The 25,084-nt window shown below is 42.7% G+C and overlaps 1 protein-coding gene across 5 annotated transcripts in view; it reads left to right on the forward strand.

Annotated features, from left to right (window-relative positions):
* The window catches only part of fxyd6 (FXYD domain containing ion transport regulator 6), a 60,685-nt gene that overhangs the window by 25,929 nt on the left and 9,672 nt on the right, over positions 1 to 25,084 (forward strand). Inside the window, exons 1-2 of one of the 5 annotated variants that reach the window (XM_076976067.1) lie at positions 10,671 to 10,906; positions 14,179 to 14,252. The exons of 2 other annotated variants lie outside the window; for them this stretch is intronic. In XM_076976067.1, coding sequence (XP_076832182.1) covers positions 14,201 to 14,252 — 52 coding nt within the window. In that variant the 5' untranslated portion in view covers positions 10,671 to 10,906; positions 14,179 to 14,200. Of the gene's footprint in view, positions 1 to 9,924; positions 10,084 to 10,670; positions 10,907 to 14,178; positions 14,253 to 25,084 lie in introns of those variants that run through there. 2 more of the 5 variants (XM_076976065.1, XM_076976068.1) reach the window with 2 other exon arrangements.

Consider the following 25,084-nt stretch of genomic DNA (forward strand, 5'->3'; position numbering starts at 1 on the left):
CCCCAACGGTTTGGAAGTATCGGTATCGGTATCGGCGATACTGACCAGTATCGTATTGGTATCGTATCGATACCAAAATTCCGAGTATCGCCCACCCCTAGTACCAAGTACGGAATACTGTGTTGCCAACTTAGCGACTTTGTCGCTATATTCAGCGACTTTTCAGACCCAATTAAAGGATTCCCCAGCCCAGAAAAGAGGAATTTAATTGTTTTATTTCTAAAGCTTTTTGTGGTTTTATACAGTTCCACATTTAATATTGTACCTTGTATTTAAATGTTCAAATGTTCTAAAATGTTTTAAAATATTCAAAGCAATACAATAAATTTAATTTTGTGGGACAACAATGTCGTCTTCATTTTACAGTATATAATCCTTTTTACAGTAATTAATTTACTATATTAAAATGAATACAGTAATTTTAAGCTGTAAAGCTCTTACAGTAGTTTAATCATTACTGTAATAGAAAATACAGCACCCTACTGTGGTAAAAAATTACAGTAAGAACTATAAGTACTGTGATTAAATTTACAGTATGCATACTGTGAAATTGATTACAGCAACTTACCAGCTAATTGCTGCCAGCAAGTTACTGTAAATTTCACAGTAATCTTTTTACAGTGCACCATCCATAGTTTTTTTTGGTCGGTCCAGGGGGCGGAGCTAGATCTAATCCAACTCCTCCTACGTGTCGCTTACATTTTCCGACCAGGAAATATAAATCCAATAAATTCACCCTTAAGACTTTTACCATTTAAAGATCAAAATGTTCTTTAAATGTTATTTAAATAACACAATACACGTTTTATAAGTTTACAAAAAAACGTAAAAGTAGACAGGAATAATAATCTGTGATTGCCAACATAATAAAGTACAGTACATTTCTTAAATATGTACTATTTAATTTTTTTACCTCTAATAAAAATCACTTTTTTCGTTAGGACGGTACACTTCAGGTGTGCAGAGTGGTATATACTGCAACATGTAGTGCACTGCACAACTGAAAGCGTCTGTCCTTTTTTCAAAACCGTGATATGCATCTATAGATGGATGGAAAAATATAAATAGCATTATATTAGTTGTGAAGTTTTTCAGTGAACTGATTGATGAGGATCATGGCCGTTACGTGCACGCACTACTGAATAACAATCCCCCTCGAAGTGTCCATGCGGTACCGAACAGCACAACCATTACAAATTATAAGTAACTACAGCAAACACTAATTAATTCAACAGTTTATGTCCAATATGAAGAACACAACATACATAAGTATTTAATACATCTGTATTCTGTTTAGCTAACCGCTCGTCTGCAAACAGAAACAGTCAGATTTTGTATAATCACCAAAGTTACTAATCACTAGTTACTAGCTTTAGCAAGATGAAAATTGGTTTATTATGAACCTACTTTCACATTCATGATTATTCACAAATGAACGGCAAAGAGTAAATAAGAATAGTAATGTAGGACGGCAACAGTGATTTGGAATGGCTGATCTGAGACAACTCCTCCTGCGTAGTGCAATTACTTCAGACCAATGAAAACACAATTGTGGGAGGAGTTGGATCTAGATCCAGCTCCACCCCCTGGACATTTGCTTCCGCAGCGACGGGTATCTCGAAAAGTTGGCAACCCTGTGAAACTGTCAATGTAGCTCTTCAAAATCACACGCTTCAATACTTCGTCAGTCAGTTCTTGATAGCGAACATGTATGTGACAAACATCACATACCTATGATAATGCTCCATATTCATTCTCCCAGTCAAATAACTTCTTAAGATAAACTAGTATAAAATAGATGGGTAGTCAGACAGAAAAGGGTAAATGTGCGTATATGAACCCAAAGTCACTTCTAAACACTTCTGCAACCTTTTACCAGAAGGGACCAGTTTAAGCCCTTTGGTGGGTGAGAACTAGAAGTACATGAACGTCTTCATCCTACTGGTTTGTTTTTAAGCCATTAAACAGAAGTCTGAAACCAGTGGAGGAGGTGGAATCTACTTTCTCTGACGGCTCTTATGATTTCTTGATTATTCATCTGTGCCGTACAACCACGGAAAAGGTCAAGAGCCTTTCCCCAACAGACGTATGAAAGTGTAGCATGAAGTCTCTAAACACACACGTCCTGCTGAAACAAACAAAAACCTGGATGAGGGTTTCCCCTCAATGGTATTGTGTTCCCATTTGACAGGTGTTGATGGTTGTAAACAGGAATTGAGTCCATTTTAGATGCTCTACATCAGGGGTGCCCATCGACCGGTCGATCGCAAAGGAAGTGTGGGTAGAACGCATGACATTAAGAAGTAGTGGATGACTGACGATCGACACACGCCGCTAGAAAATAAATAGGTAGATCTTTCTGACTTGGTCTTCTTATAAGTAGTTCGCAAGCTGAAAACTTGTGGCCACCCCTGCACTACATATTTTGTTTGAGACTTCACACTTGGCCAATAAAGGTCAGGGGTTAAAGGGCATCTGTCTTCATCCTGTGGACTCTGCTTCTCCTGTGGATTCTAATATTTAGGCTTAGATCACAAGCTGTGTTCCACTCTGCCACAACTCCAACACTGTCCATGTGTGCTGCTTTATCGTTGTTAGAGAACAGTCCCATTTAGGTTGGATCATTATGCAAATTTGTACATTTTGACCAGACTACCCGGTTGACACCCACACTAAGAGCTCAACCGGCAGACGACAACACTAACAACGTGCTATTCTATCTGGACGGGTGGATAACACGTTTATGAAGCCCATCAAAAAGCCTTGTTGGTATAGTTGTGACACATGCAGCTGTAGTCGACGAAGGTGGATTTGTGTGCCTGGTGCCCCCTAGTGTTGTAAAAAAAAGCAGTACAAGCAGAGTGACGCAGCATGTTCAAAGTTCGTGTTAGCAGCTTGAGACTGGGCCCGGCACTAACCGCAACAAATAGCTATTTTGAAGGACTTTTACAATAGCAGAAGTAAGAATAATGCGCCTGAAGTTGACATTTTGAATGTTTCACATCCACTTTCATGTAATGGGAAGTCTAATTGGGATAAACAGCTAGCCGCACTGACTGGTGAGCTGCTAGTTCATTTCAGGCCCCGTTTGTCCTCCATCTGCACAAGTCAGACGTGTGCGTGCGTGTCGTCTCAGATGTGTGATCGTTTCATCTCGGTCACACCTTCACCCAGCCAGTGGCGTGCACAGACATTTGGGGGGGGAAGTGCTGGGGGGGGGGGGGTGAAGGGCACTTTTTAGCGCACGTAGAACACGTCATTATAAGAAAATTACAAGCACATGTTGAATGAAATTTGACTTTTATTTGTCACATTCTCTAAACGTGAGTTTTCAATGGAGAAAAATTTACGCATCCAACTGATATAATTTATATCCAATATACCAGGGGTGCCCACAGTTTTCAGCTTGCGAGCTACTTATAAGATGACCAAGTCAGAAAGATCTACCGGGGTGGCGGCGAACATAATTTGTTGAGCTATTTTATGTGACGCGATCTACGCACATTCCTTCGCGATTGACCGACACTTCCTTCGCGATCGACCGGTCGATCGCGATCGACGTAATGAGCACCCCTGCAATATACAGTCATGTCCTTCAGGTAACTTCTGTTTACCCTCCACTGTCTGCAGGCCTTGTTGCATATATTTTGCAATTAGTAAATCAATATAGGCCTACAATTAAGACAGTAAAAGACCGTAAAGTAGGAGAAGGAGTTATAGGCTACTGAGTGTTGTCATTACATGAATGCAGATGGGCATTTTTCACAGGTAATGGGGAACTTCCCGTTTCTTCTTTCACAAATGAATGTAATTTATGTTGCCTAACAAAACCTATACAACTGAAGACGTTCAGCTTAACACATAGATTTGCAAACTCTACCTTAATTATTTGTATGTGGTCGTCCTCACGTTATCTATCATTGATTTGGGCTAGTGCGACTAGTTTATCAGGTGACCAGTCGGCTAAAAATGCCTAGTAGTTTGGTGCTGTATGAGACATTTTACAACACAAGAAAATGATTTCACATTGGGCTTAGAGGGCAAACGGTACGATTTGACTTGATGTGTATGTGACCTGGCTGGTGGGGACGGGAGAAGAAGTCTATCTGTGAGCGTGCGTGCTGTACTGAAGACGCTTCCTTCCACTCGCTGAACTGAACTGCTGCTGCAGCGCATCTGGTGTTAAAGGAAGAGAGAGGTCGGGTGTGTGAGGTGGTGGCTCATTTCAGGGCATTGTTTTTAATCGCTCAGGTTTTCAAAAGATCATTTCAAACCGACCTCAGTAAAATGATAATAATAAAAAAAATAAATTAAAAACCGAAGTTTCAAAAGGGCACTTTCGTTGATAAAGGGCAGAGTTGGTGGTGCTTTAGCCTGATGTCTATGTGTGCACGCCACTGCTCCCAGCTGTGTGAACTGTTCCCTATTTTATTGGAATGACCTGTACAAAATTACTCTTCTCATTCTTTTTGTTGTATGTCCTTAGCAGCGTTGTCACTGTGAAGCTTTAAGTTATTCTACCTATGGAAATGTTGACGCCTCAGGTACAAACAGGTGCACTCCATGACCATCTGCCCACACCATCTAGACCATCTGAACTGGGGTCTATTACTAACTTTACGGTACTGTAATATGTAAATTTTTTTAGCAGTTCACATGCTTGGTTTTGGTTTTAAAAATAATGTTTTTTTGAGGAAAAGCTTTTATTTTGAAAAGAGGAAGCTGTGATAGAGGAAAAAAAAGAAAGTAAAGAGAGAGATACCGCAGGGTTATAATAGGAATAAACAGAAAGTTAGACTCCTAGAGAACTCGTTTCCTTCCTGTGTCCTTTCTTGTCAGGCGTGGTCCAATCACCCATACACAATACCCACGCTTAAAATTTGGTGGTAGCGATGGTGGTTTTTGTGTTTCGGTGATTTTCAGAGGAGTTCTCATCCAAATTTCACCTTCTGCATGGATTTTCCCTCCATGGGCAGCGCGTGAGCTAATAGATTTAGATTTTTGCTGGAGATACTAGGGATATTTTGTGGTTTATCTCAGGTGTGTTTATTGTAGTTTTAGCTGTTTTGCAGGTTGTTTTTTTTTTTTTTTTTTTGCGTGCTTCTGTACGTTTTACTAACCATTTTTGTTGCACGATGCCTGAGCACGTCTCGGCGATTAGCTACCGAACCTGGGCACCAACAAAGTACTGTAGATGGGGCTGTTGGACAGCTGCCAGCCCCAAGGTATTCATCTGGAAATCTGAAAATGGATCTTCCACCTGCTTTTAAGGGAGATGGCACATAATCAAAATGGTGAGTTGGTGTTGGCACCAACAACACAGTGGGAAACTTTAGACCAGGGCTATTCAACTGGCGGCCCGCGGGCCAGAACCGGCCCTTTAATGAATTTGTACCAGCCCGCGGCCCATCTCCCCATAAATCATATGGCAAAAGAATCACTGGATTCGTGACACTGGGGGAGTCACTGGACATAGCAGGTAATTCATGACATAACATTTTATTTGAGATATTTAAAAAATCTGTTGACCATGCATGAGGTCTATTAGATCCAGAACTGTCTCTTTCTGATTATTATAGATGAATTTCTGAATTTTGACCACCTAAATAAAGTGACTTGAGAATGACAAGACTGGGGTTGAATCCCAGCCTGGGCATGTGTTCTGTGCTGTAGTCCTTGGGTAAGACCCCTAACCGTACACTTGAAAATTGTAAGTTGCTCTGGATAAGAGTGTCGGCCAGTGTAAGTGTGAAGAAACCCATGTATGTGTTGTGTCTTGCCTCAAGGCAAGTGGGCTTATGTTTGAGTGAAGAACTTTTGAATTGCCATTGTGTATGAAAAGTGCTACCCAAAGAAACTTGCCTTGTCTTGCCTCGCTTTGCCTTATTAATACATTCAGGCTGTGGTGATCTTCCTGAAATATTTTGCTTATTTCTTAGGTGGTTCCATATTGAGGGGGTGAGGCCTCTCTCTCTCTCTCTCTCTCTCTCTCTCTCCCCTTCTCAATGGTTCTTCTTCTCTCCCTGTCTTACTCTTTTCTGGTATCTTTCTCACTTTCTTCCTTTCTGCCTTTTTTTCATGTCTTTGTGCCGGTGCACCATGGCACAAGGCTAGTTACTGCAGCTTTAATCCTGGGTGGGGGTGAGAGTGGGGAGGGTGTGTAGCAGTCGACTAGAACAGTGGCTCCTGCTCTAATTCCACTGTGCATAATGGACACAGTCCAAGACTGTCAACAATGCGGCAATGAGGCCAACTGTGGTGAGCGCACACACACACACAACCTGCATCTACAACCAGATTAAACACCCAACAGCAGTGTCCAAACCCCTGCCAGAGTGTGTCCTGCAAACCCATGACTCTACCGTAGAAGGGTAGGCATACATACACACAAGGACCCCATACACACAATGCACACACAAATCACAATTTGAAAAGTTTGATTCAATCCATCAATCCATCTTTTGCTTCAAATTCAGTGAACAATTAGTATACTGTGCTGACCTTACAAGGCAGACCTTGTTCACTCGAGGCCTTGCCAGTGTCTGGGAAGATACAGCACACTTTGTTGTGCTGTTTCCTGTGTAGTCTAATAACATCTACTCTTCAGTCCTGCTGTTACAGGTTTTGGGGTTTTTTTTAAGTATAATGTCATTTTGTACAATCTGTGTACAAATCTCTAAACACAGTTAACACAATGTAAATTCTGTTAACATTGTAGTCCAATATGCAGTATGTTAATGTTTCTAACATCCTTATATCTTTCCGTACATAACCAGTTTACCCAGTACCAAAATTATGGAGCTTGTATAATTTCCAAATCCTTGCAACACAGAATGCCAGAAATGAAAACCTAATGATGAGAACCTGGAGCTGGAAATCAATACTGAGGTGGTTGATGAGACATGGCTGGTGTCGGTAGTATAAAACTTAAAACCCATAGCTGATTCCAGCTGTCTCAGTAGGAGACACTCAGCTGTTGAACTACAGTTAATGGCACAGACCCGCAACAAAGGGTGGATTAAGTGTGGCCAGTGAGGGTATGGAACAATCTCGACACAGCAACACAGAGCAAGAGAGAGAAAGATGGCGTCTGGACAAGGGCTAGACAAGGACAAGTTTTAACAGGACAAGGAAGAGGGAGAGACAGGGAGATTGAAGTAGGAATGCATGGCGGTATTCACAGGGGAGGACGAGCTATTGGCACTGATGAAATAAGAACCATCATGGGGTGTGTGATGACCCATGTGATAACCCACAGCCAATCAGCTGTGAGAAGCTGGGGTGTAGTGTAGACGAACCTTATGGGCAACCATGGCTTCCATTATATGGACCTTTCAGCACACTAGCGGGTAAGTAATGCATTTGCCAGGGGTGTTGTCTGTCCTTCCGGTTCTGTCCCACCATATCTGTAGACCCTCCGCTGATACATGTTGCATTTCTGTACCTCTAAAGGACACAACGGTCTCCTCTGGGGAAGAGGTAAACCGTTGTAGGCATGGTCAGTATTGGGAAAAGCAATAAATCTGAGAAATTCAGACCAGCACTGTAGAGAATCTAGTATTTCACAACACATCATCAGCCTGTATGCCATTACTCAGACCAAACACTGGGTTTGAATGAAATGGTCGTACACAGTTCCTTGTTGAAAGAACATGGAGTGGGTCAAAGAACGCCAGCAACAATAGCTCTACCCAGTGTATCCGTTAGGTCTTGTGATATAGTGAATGCTACACTATACTACTCCACATGAAAACATGGGTTGCTGAACGTCCATCAGGACATACTGCCAGAGTCATGGAGTGGGAGGCTGTTGGGTCCTCACATAGACGTGTGTATGGGGGATGACGAAGGATCCATGGTATCAATCCAGGGTTTCAGTTCATGGTGTGGAAGAAGGGGGGAGGACCTCAGACGTGATGTGAATGAAAACATGGCCAAATCCTGGAGACTACAGACATTAAAACAGGACTTTGCATTTTTGTCTTTCGTGTTGTGTTTTTTTTTCGGACCAAAGGACCATGCATGTTGAATCACTGACTGCAATTTCATGCTCCTTGTTTTAATTTCACTTTTACTGCAGTCTGTCATGTGCAGTTTTGTATGTCTGGTCTGTGGTGTTGTATTAAAGGTCTAAAGGTAAATTAAAGGTATGCGTACATTCAACACTCAAGCCAACCAATATAGTGATTTCCAGTCAAGACGACAAATGACAATAGATATCAAAATAATGGATGTCATGAAGTCTGCTGTTTGCTAGCAGAGCTGACAAACGAAGAGTAATGCTGTTTGAATAATGTCCACAGCTGCTAGGATTTTGACAGTGGCCGTGCTACGATTGACTGTTGTCCTTGGGAAAAAGCAATTGCTAGTGTTTTTGAAAGAATGATTCAGCTGTGTTTGCTATGTTTTGATTGTGTGTGTGTGGAGAAAGTCTTGTTTGCAATAGTAAAAAATTTATAAATAAATACAACTATAATGTCTCTCTGGATCATCCAGCTCTGTGTTGTTCATGTGGTAGTGACTCCTCTGTCTAATATAGAGTTATACGAGCAGGTCTTCTAAAGAGTTTGTTCATGCAGTGGTTATTTTTTGAAGCGCTCTTTGACTCAGAGTGAAACATCTTTTATTTGCTGTGTTTTGTGACTGGCTACCAAATTGTCTGATAATATTACTTGCTTTACCTGATCAATGTTACATGTTCAGGTCATGCTACAGGAAGCACGGGTCATGGGTGAGATCCCCTCTTTACCGCAGACTATAGCAGACTGCAGTCCTCTTCCAGACCCCTAGAGGGCACTGGCTCTGTGCCTGTGGGTTATGAACATCTGTTAACTAACACTGACTCTGAACATGTACTTTACAGACACTGGGTCTTGTGGCCCTTGCACCGTGTTTTACAGACATGGCTCGGTGTATGTGGGTTACAGGCACTGGGTCTGTACATGTGTGTCACTAGCCCTTTGTGTGTTGCAGGCACTGTGGATCTCATGGGTGTGGATGTGGACATCATTAGTACAAATGCTTGTAACAGCAGACATGTCTACCGAGGACAAATTTGATCTGTGCATGTGACGCATGTCAGGACTACTGTCAGGAAAATTTCTTTATAACCAATTTATTTTCTGGCACAAGCCCTTAGGATCCAAATCGCTGTTGGTTTCAGTGTTCACTGGTCCGGTCGTTCTGATAATTGTTCTGTTTCCTGTGAGGCTGGCTTTTTCTGATATCTGGTGTGCTGTTTCTCATGACGCAGAAGTAAAATGTGTTCCTGCATCCTGTTTTATTTGATGTTTTATTTTATGTATAAATAACATTAAAATCAGTGGAATATAGAAGAGTTTGAAAGAGAGTTACAATGTCCACTCGATTTTCAGTCAATGCTGAAAGAAAATGTGAAAAATGCTAACAATTTTTTTGCTAGATCATGCACATTTTTGAGAGGACTGACTTCTGATGGTGTTGAATGCAGCACGTAGAGCAACTTGTGAATGGGGCTGTAATACTGTGGTGTGAAGGTGGACAGCAGTGTTTCCTGTGGCATGTCCTATCTGTGAGCCGCACTAGGGTCTGGTGGTCCTGCCATGCTGGGGTTCTGGCTGTTGATGGGACCACAGGCCGGACGTCCACACTGGAGTGAGAAGCCTGTGTGTACAGCACCACACGGCAGAGATTCTGCTCAGGAAGACTGAGCATTCCTGCAGCTCATGGGTATCGTTAGCATACTGATGTTACACGGCGAAGTCACTAACTTTCTCCTCCAGATTCCAGCAGGTTCAGATGAATGGTTTTAAGTGTACACTGTGACATTTAAAAACACAATTTTATGCCGTAGATAACCTTCACAAAATATGAATCTTAAGTTTTCCTTTAAATCAGTCTCCTGTAGAAGAAAACACCTGAAAGACTCTCTCCTGTGTGACCTAGATTCACTCCTCCCAGAGGACCATGTTGCAGACCTGCTCTGGACAGGTGGTCTTCAGCTACCAGACCATGCAGCATGTTGGTGTATTTGGGACCAGACATTAAACTCCACTGCGCTCATGACATCATCCAGCATGGAAATAGATGGTGACTTCATTAATGGTACTGGGGAAAACACTCTGGTTTACTGGGCTGTTTGTGATGAATGTGTAAAGAGCCCTGTGCTCTCCTGCACAGTCCTGTGTAGTCCTGACACATGGTAGTGAAGACTGAAATGATTCTTCACAGTCTCACTGAAAACAAATATTTTCAAAAGCCTCAAAAACAAGTACAAGGTTTATATATATATATATATATATATATATATATATATATATATATATATATATATATATATATATATATATATATATAATTTGAATTCTGTTCTGAAATGTTAACTGAAAAACGTCACTAATTAAACAATAGAACATATGAGGACTTATACATAATTCTGCGTATAAAGCGATAATCTTCTCAAAGACGTGGCACATCAGTTATTGTTAGTTTCCTCACATCCTCCCTCACAAGTAAGATGAAGAACTTAAGGTAATCACAGTTATGCAATTACATACCGAAGTTCCCTCACACTACCCTCTACTGAGAACATTTAATCTGAGAGAGAGAGAGAGATGGAGGGAGAGAGAGAGAGAGATGGAGGGAGAGAGAGGGATGGGGGTCGGAAAGGGGAGGGGGACATATTAGGAAAAGCCAGCTGTGTCATTCGTAGTCTGGAGAAACGATTTAGTTGATGTTCAACATTACCAGCTGTAGGTCTGGGGAAATTCTAGCCATCACTTACATATCTTTTTTTAATTACATTTTTAATGTTGTCAGACAGCTCGCCCACTAAATCTACGACCGTCGTGTGGTGTGCAACAGTCGTGTCTGTGTAGGAAACTCTTCTCCATCGTCATTTACTAACACAACTAATCGGAAAACAAAGGTAAGCTGTTGGATGGCTGATGGGATTTTCATTTTTTTGTTTGTTTTATTATTATTTTTTACACTTGGTCCAACACATACGTGTGTTTACGTTTAGTTATACGTTTGACGTGAATGTATGAGTTTATATTTCAGTACACTGGGGCGGACTGATGCTGGACTAATGACCAGTGCGTTTCGGAGAGTCCGGGGAAGCTAATGCGTTAATTATGTGGGTTACAGCAAGGAACTTATGTCAGTTGGAATAAATGATCATGAGCAGACAGTCTGATGTACCCACATGTTATTGCTAACATTTTCTCGCAGATAGATGCCATAGGTACATGTTTTAAGTGCACGGTTCCGTTTGCGTGCCAAGAGGGTGTGTCCGAAACGCACTGTGTGCGTTCATTACGCGTCAGGTTAGGCTACAGTAAAACCATAATAAAGCACATTTTTTTGTTACTGGATTATATGTTGCAAAAGCAGCATTTATAATGGTCGGAACCATTTATCAGTGGTGTCTGAATGGCAAAACGTAATTGGCGCCGAATTGGCGCCTCCGCACCGTAAACTACACCGGGTTGTAAACATGATGGCGCGCCTGAAACGCCAGTCCAACTGGTCCTGAGTACAACAGGTAGCGGATCAGCAGAGCATCGCAGGTCGGGACCAAAAACCATTTTCGACTTAATAAGCAATTTCATGTCTTGACTTTGTCCAAGCATGGATAAATTCCATAGGCATATGTGCCCCCCCCCCCCCCCCCCACGAGTCATCCGCCACTAAATCGACATTTTTTACAGTTTTGGGGCATTTAGCAGACGCTATTATACAGAGTGCCTAACAAAGTGAGACAATTTAAAGGTCTGCTGTTCGATTTCCACTTTCCGGTCTTTCCACGATGCTGCTCCTAGATTTGGGCACGTCTAGTGATCACCTGGCGGAAACAGTTGCCATAGTAATAATCGTGCCTGCTGAATGAAACACATCAGGCAGCGTGCCACTGAACGCCTTGTTGTCATGGATACTTCACTGATGTGATGGAGAGGTTTACGTTTAGCCCATACTCGGCTCTGGTGACATGGGTTTTACTGGACGTGACATCTCGTAATCTAAAGTTCACAATAGCCACAGCCCCAAGTAGAAAAAGATTGTAGATTAACAGCTTTGTGTTGGGAATGCTTTTAGCTACACTCGTAGCAGCATATGTGCTGTGTATCCTCACCCTGAGCTGGCAGCTTTCAGTCTGAGAAGGATTAATTTTGATACGCTGTTTGTTTTTCATTTTTTTTCAATGGAAGAGCTGCTGTGTGTGTGTGTGTGTGTGTGTGTGTGTGTGTGTGTGTGTGTGTGTGTGTGTGTGTGTGTGTGTGTGTGTGTGTGTGTGAAAGAGAACTCGAGAGAGGCTGCCCCATTTCTGAGATTATCACACCAACACTTGCCATGTTTGCGCTAAAACATCTAGTCATAAGAGCTGTAATCACAACTCTCCTCAATTCATGCAGTCTCAAGACCAGCAAAATCTGTGGCAACACAATATCTGCTTTTCACATATGGCTAAACAGCCTTCCCATATGACACACGGTTATTCCTGCACATGAGATGCCAACACGGCTGTGATATTTAAGACCGTGAGTGGGAGTTACCTCAATGGGATATGGAATTGAATTAGTAGGATGCTATCTGTCTGTTTACATACACTAGGTGGTGATTATAAATTATATGTCTAGAGCCTATATGTGTACGTGTGGTGGAATTGTCCCATTTCACCTTCTCAAGGTTGAGTGAGGCGGAGTTGTGTTGAAATCCAACACCAACTGCAACTCCAACACCAAATGTCTTTAACACTGGGTCGCATGGCCACCTGCTGCCCAGGGCTGTCCTTATTTCAGAGGCTGCAATAACACAACACTGACAGAACGCTGTTTGGCTATTGCTGGCTTGAGAGAGAGGATTGGGAATTAAAAAAACACAGGTGTCTCACGTTCCTCCCAACTGCGTAGAGCTCAGGGATCTGTGCAAGGTTTGCTGACATCCATGAACTGATCTGGGCTGAGCTTGTGTTGTCAGATTCTGCTACTAAAAATTAATTCTGACAGATATGCAGGGTTTAATTTTTTTGTAAACCCCGCAAGTGGTCTGCTGTCTGTTTCTTTTCGTGAAGGAGTTTGTGCTATGTGGGTGTGGACATGATTCAGGTGGACAGTGTGCAAGGAGAGAGGGAAGACGAAAGCTGGAGACTGGAGACCATCTGACTGGAGACCATCTGACTGGAGACCATCTGACTGGAGACCATCTGACTGGAGACCATCTGACTGGAGACCATCTGACTGGAGACCATCTGACTGGAGACCATCTGACTGGAGACCATCTGACTGGAGACCATCTGACTGGAGACGGCAGACTGAGAACTGCAGACTGTCTGAATCAAGACTGTGAAGACTGTCTATGGCACTGCTTAGAATGCTATTACCACCCTATCCTGCTTAACACATCTCAGATCACTCACTCATAAATGTGGCGTTGGGGCTTTCATTCTGTTGTCAGTGGCCATTCTAGGGAGACTGAACAGTTGTAGTCTGTTCTACGGTTCTGGCCCACCGAGTTTGACCGCTGTGAACTTGGGTAAGACCAAAAGACACCACTACTCACTGAGAGGGCTCACTTGTTCATCTGTAAAGACATTCCTGCTAATTCTGATGCAGCCGTTGAGCCATTTAGATGTTACCTGTTATACGACACCGGCATCTCTACACTTAGTGGCTCAGTATATCCACCAATGTGGTCAGAGAATAAAAGTGCTTTGTTGTGGACCTTGTAATAGCAAAGACAGTATGATTAATGGTCCCATGCCCTGGGGTCCTGCCTAATACTGTGGTAAGATAAGATCATTGCAGCCAGGGCTGAATCCATTCGTGACCTGTGTGATCACCTCGGACCTGTTTGATACATGGCCAGAAGCTCTTCATCCTCCAGTGATAAAGTGATAAAAGGCTTCTGTTTTCTCCAGACTCCTGCACACTCCACCTGATGCTCCAGATTTAAACGAGTTGTCCACCATTACAGTTCTCATAAAATCCTAAACCTCATCACTTCTGCGTGGACATGTTTTTTGATCGTCTTGATTTAGATATCTTCCCTGCCCTGTTGTCATGGTGACTCACATGTCCTCTGTATGTCCAGTGTGGTCAAGTGATTTAATGTCAGTCGCCGTTTTTTTTCTCATGAATCAAGTTTAACGAGCCCGCTAACAACAGAAAACAAGGAGATGATAGATCAACTTTTTTGCAGGAAACAAGGTCAGGAGGGTCAAATGGGGATTTCAGAGGCGGGCAACAAAATAAAAAGAAAACTGGCAAAAAAGGGTAAGTGCTGACAAAATACTGACACTCCAGGCAGAAAGGGCTCAGAATCTTAGGGTTAAGGCACAAGAGACTTCGCAAGGAGCCTAAAGACCAGAGAGCCTCTTCCTCAGGTGTGTGAGGAGGAGTGATCAGTAAACTGGTAATGCAGGACACAGCCCATTAGAAGGGGCCGCAGGATATTTTGCTCAAAATGTACAACGAGACGTGAATGATGGCAGATATGCTACTAAGAATATTCACATAAGTGTTTGTAAATATTGTTTCGTAATGACAACATAACACAGATGAACACATCGTCGATCCATTTCGGGCTGCAATATTTGATTAAGACAATGACAGTGATGTAAGAGCCACATTAAGCTCCCATTACGTAATCTAATTCCTCCATGACAGATAGTAACATCAATCTTTCATACCGTTGTGCTCTTATGTAGAAGAAATATGGAGACAGGAGGGATGACAAATTTAGTTCAAGTCTTCAAATGTAGTAACATTATCAACTACTGTATGATATCACATGATATCACATCCTCTCTGTCTCTCTCTTTCTGAGAAAACTAGAACACTACAGTGTTACAGCGACCTCTGGAGTCTGTCATACAATATGGAGACAGCATTTCCCCACTTAAGATCAGTCCTACCTATAAGCTAGGTGACTATAGGTAACATTTCTGATCAAAATAGGTATTGACAGTAACTTAACTAACTTCAAATGCAGTCCTGGATTGACACGCATTTCACAGTAATTGGCTTAATAGTAGACACAATGGAATAGGTATAACCATTTTTGCAATGGAATAGGTTTAACCATAAGTCACTAAAGGAGTGAGATATAAAACATTCAAATTGTCATCATACTCCATTTCTTCCTTCTTATCTATTTCATATCATTTTACATAATCCTTCCACCAAAGTGAGGGGGGGGAATCTGACTTATCCAGGCCAGAGAGGAGTGTGAGGTTACTCAGACTGAGGCTCATTTATCGTGGCGGCTGGTTCGGTGACTTGACCCGTGTGTGTGTTTGACTTCGGTTACACTGTTAGGGAGTGCTCATTCTGATGCATGCCGTTCTCTTTCCATTTGTGCGAACGAAAGCCCTCTGTCCAACATGCTCTCTAATCTCTGCCTGCTCTGAGACCTTTAGGACGCCCTTGAGAGATGAAGTCATCGAGGGTTAATGTGGACTTTGTGCCCTCCCTGTGGAGAACAGGTGGGCACACCACATCTAGTGTTGCAGTCGTTTTTGATTTCAGCTTGCAGAGTGCACATTTACATTTAGAGCATTTATCCAGAGTGACTTACAAAGTGATTTGCATCTGTTCACAGAATACATCCTAGATAGTAGCACAGATAGCTCAGAATTCAAGAAATCGTTGAGTCATACTACTACTAAACTACAAGAATCAACGCCAGTACCTAGTATTGCAACAAAGGCTCAAATGTAAACAACAGGAATTAAAAATTGCCTAAAAGTGCAAATAAACATAGACAGATAAACATTCAATGTAAACAACAAGGACAACAAGTGCTATGTCTGAAGACCGCAAGAGACTCTGCAGTCCGAACAGCAGAAGATCGTTCCACCATCTCAGAACCAGAACAGAGAATAGTCTTGAGGTTTGTCTTCTGTGAGACTTTAAGCATGGTGTTTCAAATTGAGCCATACTTGAGTACTCATTGAGCTTTGTCCATGGACATCATGTAGGGAGAGGCTAGTACATTTTTGGCTTTCAGGATCAAAGTTTTTTACGACACCTTTATTACACTTTATGACTGCTGGTCTCTGCTCACTGAACTACCAAGTGTTGTTAATAAGAATAATATTTGTCTTGCTTGACATTTGCACTAGTTATTTGCACTTATTTATTACTTCTCACTTGTCTCTGATTATGATTTTTATATATACATATATAAACATGCTCATCCTTCACAGACTCACCTGTCTTTCACGAATGGAAACAGGGCTTTGAGGAGCTGAGGAACATGGAGGCCAGGTGTGGTCGCCCTGAGGAACATGGAGGCCAGGTGTGGTCGCCCTGAGGAACATGGAGGCCAGGTGTGGTCACCCTGAGGAACATGGAGGCCAGGTGTGGTCACCCTGAGAACATGGAGGCCAGGTGTGGTCACCCTGAGAACATGGAGGCCAGGTGTGGTCACCCTGAGGAACATGGAGGCCAGGTGTGGTCACCCTGAGGAACAGGGAGGCCAGGTGTGGTCACCCTGAGGAACAGGGGGGCCAGGTGTGGTCAACCTGAGGAACATGGAGGCCAGGTGTGGTCACCCTGAGAACATGGAGGCCAGGTGTGGTCACCCTGAGGAACAGGGAGGCCAGGTGTGGTCACCCTGAGAACATGGAGGCCAGGTGTGGTCACCCTGAGGAACAGGGAGGCCAGGTGTGGTCACCCTGAGGAACAGGGAGGCCAGGTGTGGTCACCCTGAGGAACAGGGAGGCCAGGTGTGGTCACCCTGAGGAACAGGGAGGCCAGGTGTGGTCACCCTGAGAACAGGGAGGCCAGGTGTGGTCACCCTGAGCATGCAGATCACGCACTGCCGAGAAATACCAGGAAGCCGCAGCAGGCTAATTGGACGGGATAGCGGTCAGAAGCGTAGACAGCTGGGACACATATTTAGACTCTGGGTCGTTCTCATTAGACGCAGGAGGTAGAGGAAGACGGGCAGTAAGGAGCTGGAACTGTAGAACCCAGCCATCATATTACATTACCCAGCATGCATCACACGTTCCAACGCGTTCCATGTCCTTGGTTGTAAGGTGGTGCACAGTTTGAATCCAGTGGTAGCTTCTACATGGCCAGAACCTCTTTATCCACAGCAGAATACTGAGTTCCTGATGCATTCTTAGTGTTCTTGATGCATTTCAGTTTGTCTGTGTATATTTCACACAAGATGACAGAAGCATCAGTGGAACCAGTTGTGGGCAGATGCGGGTCATACAGGGAGAGGTGAAGTTGGGAATGAATTTATTGTGCCAAGGTAGTAAGACTGGCCATGCGTCCAGTTGGTCTGCAGGACTGGGCCTTGCAGAGTGAGGTTGTTCTTCGTAAGGCTGGATGCCATGCACTGGGAGTGTGTGACCAAATGCAAAGCAGATTGGTGCAAGCAGCACTTTAGACTCATGTAGTAAAGCTCGCAGAGAGCCCTCCTGCTCGTGGGATGAGATGCACCTTTGGAAGGATTGCTGTTACCACCGGGTCGTTTCTGTTCTCGCAGCAGTAGTATGTGTTTGGAGGGTGACGGGGCAGACAGTTTTATTCTGTTCTGCTGAGTCAAGTAGATAAAGAATGATGGATTCACGTATCTTGATTTCCTGCGTAGAGTGCATGTATGTGGAGTGGCAAACTAGGCTGAAATGTCTAGATTTCTGATGAATCTTACACTTTGGATAAGTAGATCTGGGTATTTTGTCCCATCCTGTCAGACTTGTGGAGGAGCTTGTGGAGGTCCTGTGGTATGATGGAGGCTTCTGTGACCTCCATCCATTGTGCCCGACTTGGACTTCACCAAAGACAGTGAGCGATTCCCAGCCGTACACTTAGCTTTCTCATTAGCGGCCTCAATCTGGGTTGCCATTGTAATTGCTTAAGAGAACACGAACTCTGATTTGAATTGCAGTGTCTTTATTATGCAATTGCTAGCCAATAAGTCTCATATCATATTACCCACATTGCCCTCAACAGACAGGGGCAGCACACACGTCCTGAACGCATGGCTTCTCTGCTACCACAATGAGAGGTGAAGTGGTGTTTCGCTGTATCAAGTCATTCACGCGCCTGGCAGTGTGAAACAAGTTCTGGGTGCTTCTGTTCCAAGACAAATAAAGTGAAGTAAAAGACCAGCAATAATTCAACCTGTCATTACCCATTAATAACTACACGTTGTGGCGGTTAGTTGGGGGGCATTGTGGCCCAAGTGGTGCATGGCAAAGCTCACCAGGGAATGGAAGGAACTGGCCAGGGAACTGGGACCAGGGAACAGGGAACAGTGACCAGAGAACAGTGACCAGAGAACAGGGAACTGGGACCAGGGAACTGGGACCAGGGAACAGGGACCAGGGAACAGGGAACAGGGACCAGAGAACAGAGAACTGGGACCAGGGAACAGTGACCAGAGAACAGGGAACTGGGACCAGGGAACAGTGACCAGAGAACAGTGACCAGAGAACAGGGAACTGGGACCAGGGAACTGGGACCAGGGAACAGGGACCAGGGAACAGGGAACAGTGACCAGAGAACAGTGACCAGAGAACAGGGAACTGGGACCAGGGAACTGGGACCAGAGAACAGTGACCAGAGAACAGTGACCAGAGAACAGGGAACTGGGACCAGGGAACTGGGACCAGAGAACTGGGACCAGGGACCAGGGAACAGGGACCAGGGAACTGGGACTTTGGAGCACATTTTTTGATGGAGGTTCAGCAGTTTACACACAGGTTAGTTGTTATCAAACTGCATATGATTTTGTATAGAACAATAACTAGGGATGTGGAAGGATTCATTTAGCTTTATTCTTTGAACATAATAACGTACAAATACACATCAATATATATCATATATATTATTTGTATGTGTGTGTGTGTGTGTGTGTGTGTGTGTGTGTTTGAGCCTTTTCCAATCACATCACGTCTGATATAGCCAAACCCCTCATATGAATTGACTTCTCTGAAATATTCATGCCTCCAGGGTTGCCAACTTTTGAAGATCGCTTGGAGTGAGATTTGAACCTGGAGGAGGAGGCGAATGTAAAGGGAGGGGGGGACGTAAAATAGACACAAATTAAGTATTATATCGCGATCTATCGATCGCCAGTGGTTGGCGCCAGAGCGAACTAGTAACTCATTGAATCATAGATGTGGATCAGAGGTAAGAAATGCGTGTGTCTCACGCTCAATGTGTGAGAGTTGGCAACCCTGATGCCTCTCCTTTGACATCACTTGTGTGGTGGGTCTGAGCCACTCCTATGACATCATGTCTCTGATATAGCTGAGATTATCTGCTAATGACCTTGGCTGTGGCAGTTTTCACATTCACTGCTAGCAAAGCTATGATGAGCAATTTCTGCATGGCAGGATGAAGACGAGAAATTATGGACCTGGTATAGTGAGGTTTTAATATGCATTTATATGATCTATTCCCTATAAATTTGATTTCAACTGTCTCTCACCACTCTAAATCATTTCATACCTACTTAAATTCTAGAAATAAAGAATACACAGGTGATGTGTGTGATAGTGAGTGGGGTGATGTGTGATAGTGAGTGAGGTGATGTGTGTGATAGTGAGTGGGGTGATGTGTTATAGTGAGTGCGGTGATCTGTGATAGTGAGTGGGGTGATGTGTGATAGTGAGTGGGGTGATGTGTGATAATGAGTGAGGTGATGTGTGTGATAGTGAGTGGGGTGAGGTGTTATAGTGAGTGGGGTGATGTGTGATAGTGAGTGGGGTGATGCTTGGAAGGAATTTTTTTTCTCTCTTGAAAAAAGGTAAATCTGAAGTGAAAAAATAAATAAATAAACATTTAGATGGACTCCTAAAACACCTCAGGGGGGATGAGGCACCTCAGAGACCTCCAAATCCTCTGAATCTCCTAAATGCCCCAGAAGAACCCTGACAGCTTCTGAACCCCAGTCTCTGCCTCATGGTCATTCCGCCTTCCTCTAACCCAGTGGTTCCCAAAGTGGAGGGTGCGCCCCCTAGGTGGGGCGCGGAGCTATTGCAGGGGGGGGCGCAGAGCTTGGAAGTAAAGCCTGGTTTATACTTTCGCGAGTGACCGTAGCACGTGACTCCGCCCACATCGCGCAACCCTGCACGAACGGTGGAGGCGTTTATACTTGCGCGAGCTTCACTGCAGTGTTCTCTGAAACGATAGGTGGCGATAGGTGGCAGTGGAGAATAAAAAACTCCTGCAAAACCGGTGAAAGAATATTTTTACCTGACACTACACCAGTCATCAAAATAAATAAATATATACACACACACTATATATATATATATATATATATATATATATATATATATATATATATATATATATATATATATATATATATATATATATATATATGTATGTATGTATGTATGTATGTATGTATGTATGTATGTATATATATATATATATATATATATATATATATATATATATATATATATATATATATATATATATATATATACATATATATATATATACATAGATCTATATAGATAGAAATATACATCTATGAATCTGCGAGAATGGTGGAGGCGTTTATACTAGCCGCGTCACATTCTTTGTAATTTTGTCCGAAATGATATGTGGTGGTATAAAGAAACACCCCTCAACAACAGGGGAAGAAATATTTACCTGACCAATTTTAATGTTGCTTTGTGTTCCAGGTTTGAAAAGTGCTGGAATTTAGGCTAAAGTACTTGAAAATGCTTGAAATTGTAACTACTTCGTTTCACAACAAATATCTGTCTGACTGAATAGTTCTCTTGTATTATGTTAACAAATACAAGCCTCTTGTAATTCCAGGACGAAACATGAGAGAACGTGAAGACGTTAAGATTGGGCGTTTTGAAAATAAATAACCATTAAATAAGGTGATTAAAAAGCAAATTATTTCGAATAATTTCAAGTATATGTATAAATATTTAACTTAATTAAGTTTAACGTGCTGAGAAATATTGAAATGGACCTTTAAAGTGACGTACAAGTGCTTGTACGTCACTTTAAATTCCACCATATAAAGGTGTATGACTTTGTTCATTGCGCTGAAGCGCAAGTATCAATATGGGGAGTGGGGGGGGGGGGGGGGGGGGGGGGGGGGGGGCACGGCAGAAAAAGTTTGGGAACCACTGGTCTAACCCATCCATCATCCCCTGACACACCAGGTAGCCGCTGACTCACTCGACATCCTCACACATCCCGATACATGCCTCCGATACACCCAACAGCCTATGCAAAGCTGGTCAGCAGTCATGCCCTGTTTAAAGTGTAGTTTATTGTGTAGTTTATTGTGCACCCCAATTGGGGGATGTCATGGCCATGAAGGCATGTACAACGTTTAGGTAGGTTGCAGTGTCAAAGTAACATCCATGAATCCCAAGGTTTCCCCATTGCCCACACCATCACTCTGCAGGCTTACCTTCTCTTCATAGTTCACCCTGGTGCCATCTCATCCACCGATAACCAGTGTGCATACACATATCTGTCTGCGTGATGTAAAACACCATTCATTAGGCCAAGCCACCTTCTTTCACTGCTCTGTGGTCCAAATCTGATGCTCTTCTCACCGTTGTAGACACTTTAGGTGGTAGATACGCATCAGCATGGACACTATGACCACTCTGTGCCTTCATAGCCCCATATGCAGAAGGTTGTCTGACACCTTTTCTATCATAACCAGCATTAACATCTCTATCCGTCTGTGACCCAGTAACTCTTCTGTGGGATCACGCCATGACTCCGTTGCTGGGTCACCTGTTCTTTATTGGACCACTCTTGGTAGGTTCTGACCACTGCATAGTGAAAACACTCCACGTGGTTTTATGTTCTGGAGATGTTCTTGCTCCAGTGATTATCACTTACACAGGAGCTTCTATCACATGAACTTCAGGAAATGACTGCTCACCTGCTGCCTAAGATCCCGCCCCCCTCCCCCCAACCACCAACAGGTGGCTCTGTAATGATTCAATCAATGCTATTCACTTCACCTGTCAGAGGTTTTAATGTGGTGGCTGATCAGTGTACACCTGTATTCAAAGGCAGTGCTGCTGATTCTCAGACCAGATAACAATATATTTGCTGGAAAGTACATGTCTTCAAGATTATATGTCCAGTTGAGATACATGCATTCATATTAGTTCATTGTGTACATTATGTGTTGTAAACATTGCCGTCTCTCCAATTTTGATGACTTGTGGGAAGCTTTTCATGTCATTGTCATTATCATTGGGTACTAATATAAAGTTTTTCTTGAACATCCTTAAATTTTTTTATGATTGCAGTTCATTGGATTTAATTAAATCCAATGTACCAAAATATCTTGATTCTGCCATGAGTGAAAACATGTATTTTAAAATATATTATGAGAACTATAATTAATCTAAATGAAGGCTAACTGCGACATTATCATTTTTAGCATTACTCTCTTGTAAACATTCTTTCCCTAATTGTAAAAAAAAGAAACAATTAATTTTTAATTATAGTTTAATCTGAGTAGTGAGAGAAATTTAATTATAGAGACTGAAAAGTTAACATGTCACTACTGTGTGACTACTGCGGTGAAAATATAATGTCAGAACCTGGCTGGAATACCAGAGTGAATAGGATAGATGTATTTATGGAATACAGGAGCCAATGGGATAGATGTATTTATGGAATACAGGAGCCAATGGGATAGATGTATTTATGGAATACAGGAGCCAATGGGATAGATGTATTTATGGAATACAGGAGCCAATGGGATAGGGGTATTTATGGAATACAGGAGCCAATGGGATATATGTATTTATGGAATACAGGAGCCAATGGGATAGATGTATTTATGGAATACAGGAGCCAATGGGATAGATGTATTTATGGAATACAGGAGCCAATGGGATAGATGTATTTATGGAATACAGGAGCCAATGGGATAGATGTATTTATGGAATACAGGAGCCAATGGGATAGATGTATTTATGGAATACAGGAGCCAATGGGATAGATGTATTTATGGAATACAGGAGCCAATGAGATAGATGTATTTATGGAATACAGGAGCCAATGGGATAGATGTATTTATGGAATACAGGAGCCAATGGGATAGATGTATTTATGGAATACAGGAGCCAATGGGATAGATGTATTTATGGAATACAGGAGCCAATGGGATAGATGTATTTATGGAATACAGGAGCCAATGGGATAGATGTATTTATGGAATACAGGAGCCAATGGGATAGATGTATTTATGGAATACAGGAGCCAATGAGATAGGGGTATTTATGGAATAGAAGATGAGAAATTTTGCATGGCTTGAGTTTTTTATGGCAAAAGCTGAATAACTGAAGGCAGAAACAAGGACAGATGTTTCCAGTTGTACCACGTGATGAAGTTCTTACAGCGTCAGGTGTAAAAATGCAGAGCAGGCCCTGTTGATTCTGAGAAAAAAATAAGAAAAGAGTGCCTTGTAAAGGGGTCAAAGGACGTTCACTCAGAAAGATTTGCTCACCTGACAGTGTTTCACTAGGAGCAATGACTCACGTGACTTAGATCTGTGAGAGAGACATCAGTAAAGGGGTTAGGAACTGTATTCAGACGCAGAAATTTGCGAGGAAATGAGCAAACTAGTGTAGTTAGGCCTAAGGTAACTGAGAATGCCAGTGCAGTGTGTAATCAGAGTGTCAAAAGTAAGTAAGTAAAGTAAGTAAGTACATTTTATTTATAGAGCACATTTTAAAACCAAAGTGCTTTACAATGTCAAAGAAACATCATACATCATCAAAAGGAACAACCAGCAACTCAACACAGAGATTTTGTAGTGACGTTGCAGTATACATAAACCCCTCATTAGAAATGCACACCTGAATGTTCACTGGTGTGGTAACTATAGGCACTGGTGTATAGACTTCTGTACAGACTTGTGGTTGTGGCTGCTCTGCTCTGGGCCATTTTACTGAGTGGGGAGGCTCTGTCTGCCCCTGTAGAGGGGGGGTCTGTCTGTCCCTGTAGAGGTGAGGGTATCTGCGGGTCCATACAGTATTCTGTCCAGTGACGTTTATTGTACTGTGATACATGTTTGTGCTGATGAGAATTATGTGTTTGTGGATGACGGTTTTCCTCTCCATAGGACGCCCTCACTGAATGGTTTGGTGGGTATGAAAATGGTGTAAACGATGAAAATCATGTAGACTATATGGTTCAGCAGTAAGAGAGGATCTCAGTCAGACTGGACATTTGTGGGAGACTGGACAGGACAGACATGTTTGGCACCACCTCTCACCATGATCAACACCGGTTAGAGGAATGTCCTTCAGAAGAACGCTCTCACCACGGTGATGTGTCTCAGGGCCAGGGGAGAAATAAGGGAGCGGTGCACAGACCTCTTTTTATTGCTCACTAAAACAAAGAGACACAGAGGAGACAGACCCACATCTGAGGCAGCACATCAGGTTGTTTTTCTAACCACTTCACTTCTCAGCAATCGATTCAGTTTAAACGCACTCTCACTCTCCATCAAGAACCGAAACCCCTGGTAGGGATGCTGGTATATAGGGAGGCTGTTGCAGAGTGCTTACATGTGCACCCAAACTGAATCTCCCCCGGTTCAGCTGCGGGTTCTGTCCTGGGAAGGACCTCGCTGGGCCACACGTGACCACACGTGACCACACGTGACCACACGTAACCACACGTGACCACACGTGACCACACGTGACCACAGCCATCATGCTTCTGTAGTTTCAGTGTCTCTTAGGTTTTTCTTTCATTTGTTACCTATGTTCACAAACAAAAACTCTCCACAATACTACAAAAAAAAAAAAAAGGTTTATTAACTGCACGTTAACATACAAATTCTGGCACCATTGTCCAAAAACATCTGAGTAGAAGAATCATACATAGTTTACTTGCATATGTTATTTAATACTAATATTTAATATTTAATACTGTATGTCGCGGTTTACATTGTTTGCATAGTCCGGAAATACAGATGTGTGCTATTTAAATAAAGTAGCTAACAGACCTGTATGTAGTAACTCATTTTACACACCTGGTGTGAACCTGGTGAACCTTGTCAACATCAACATATCCTTATACATGAGATATTCATAACTTGTGTGGGACTTGACAGTAAA

This window comes from Brachyhypopomus gauderio, chromosome 16, assembly GCF_052324685.1.
Source record: "Brachyhypopomus gauderio isolate BG-103 chromosome 16, BGAUD_0.2, whole genome shotgun sequence".
Taxonomy (NCBI): domain Eukaryota; kingdom Metazoa; phylum Chordata; class Actinopteri; order Gymnotiformes; family Hypopomidae; genus Brachyhypopomus; species Brachyhypopomus gauderio.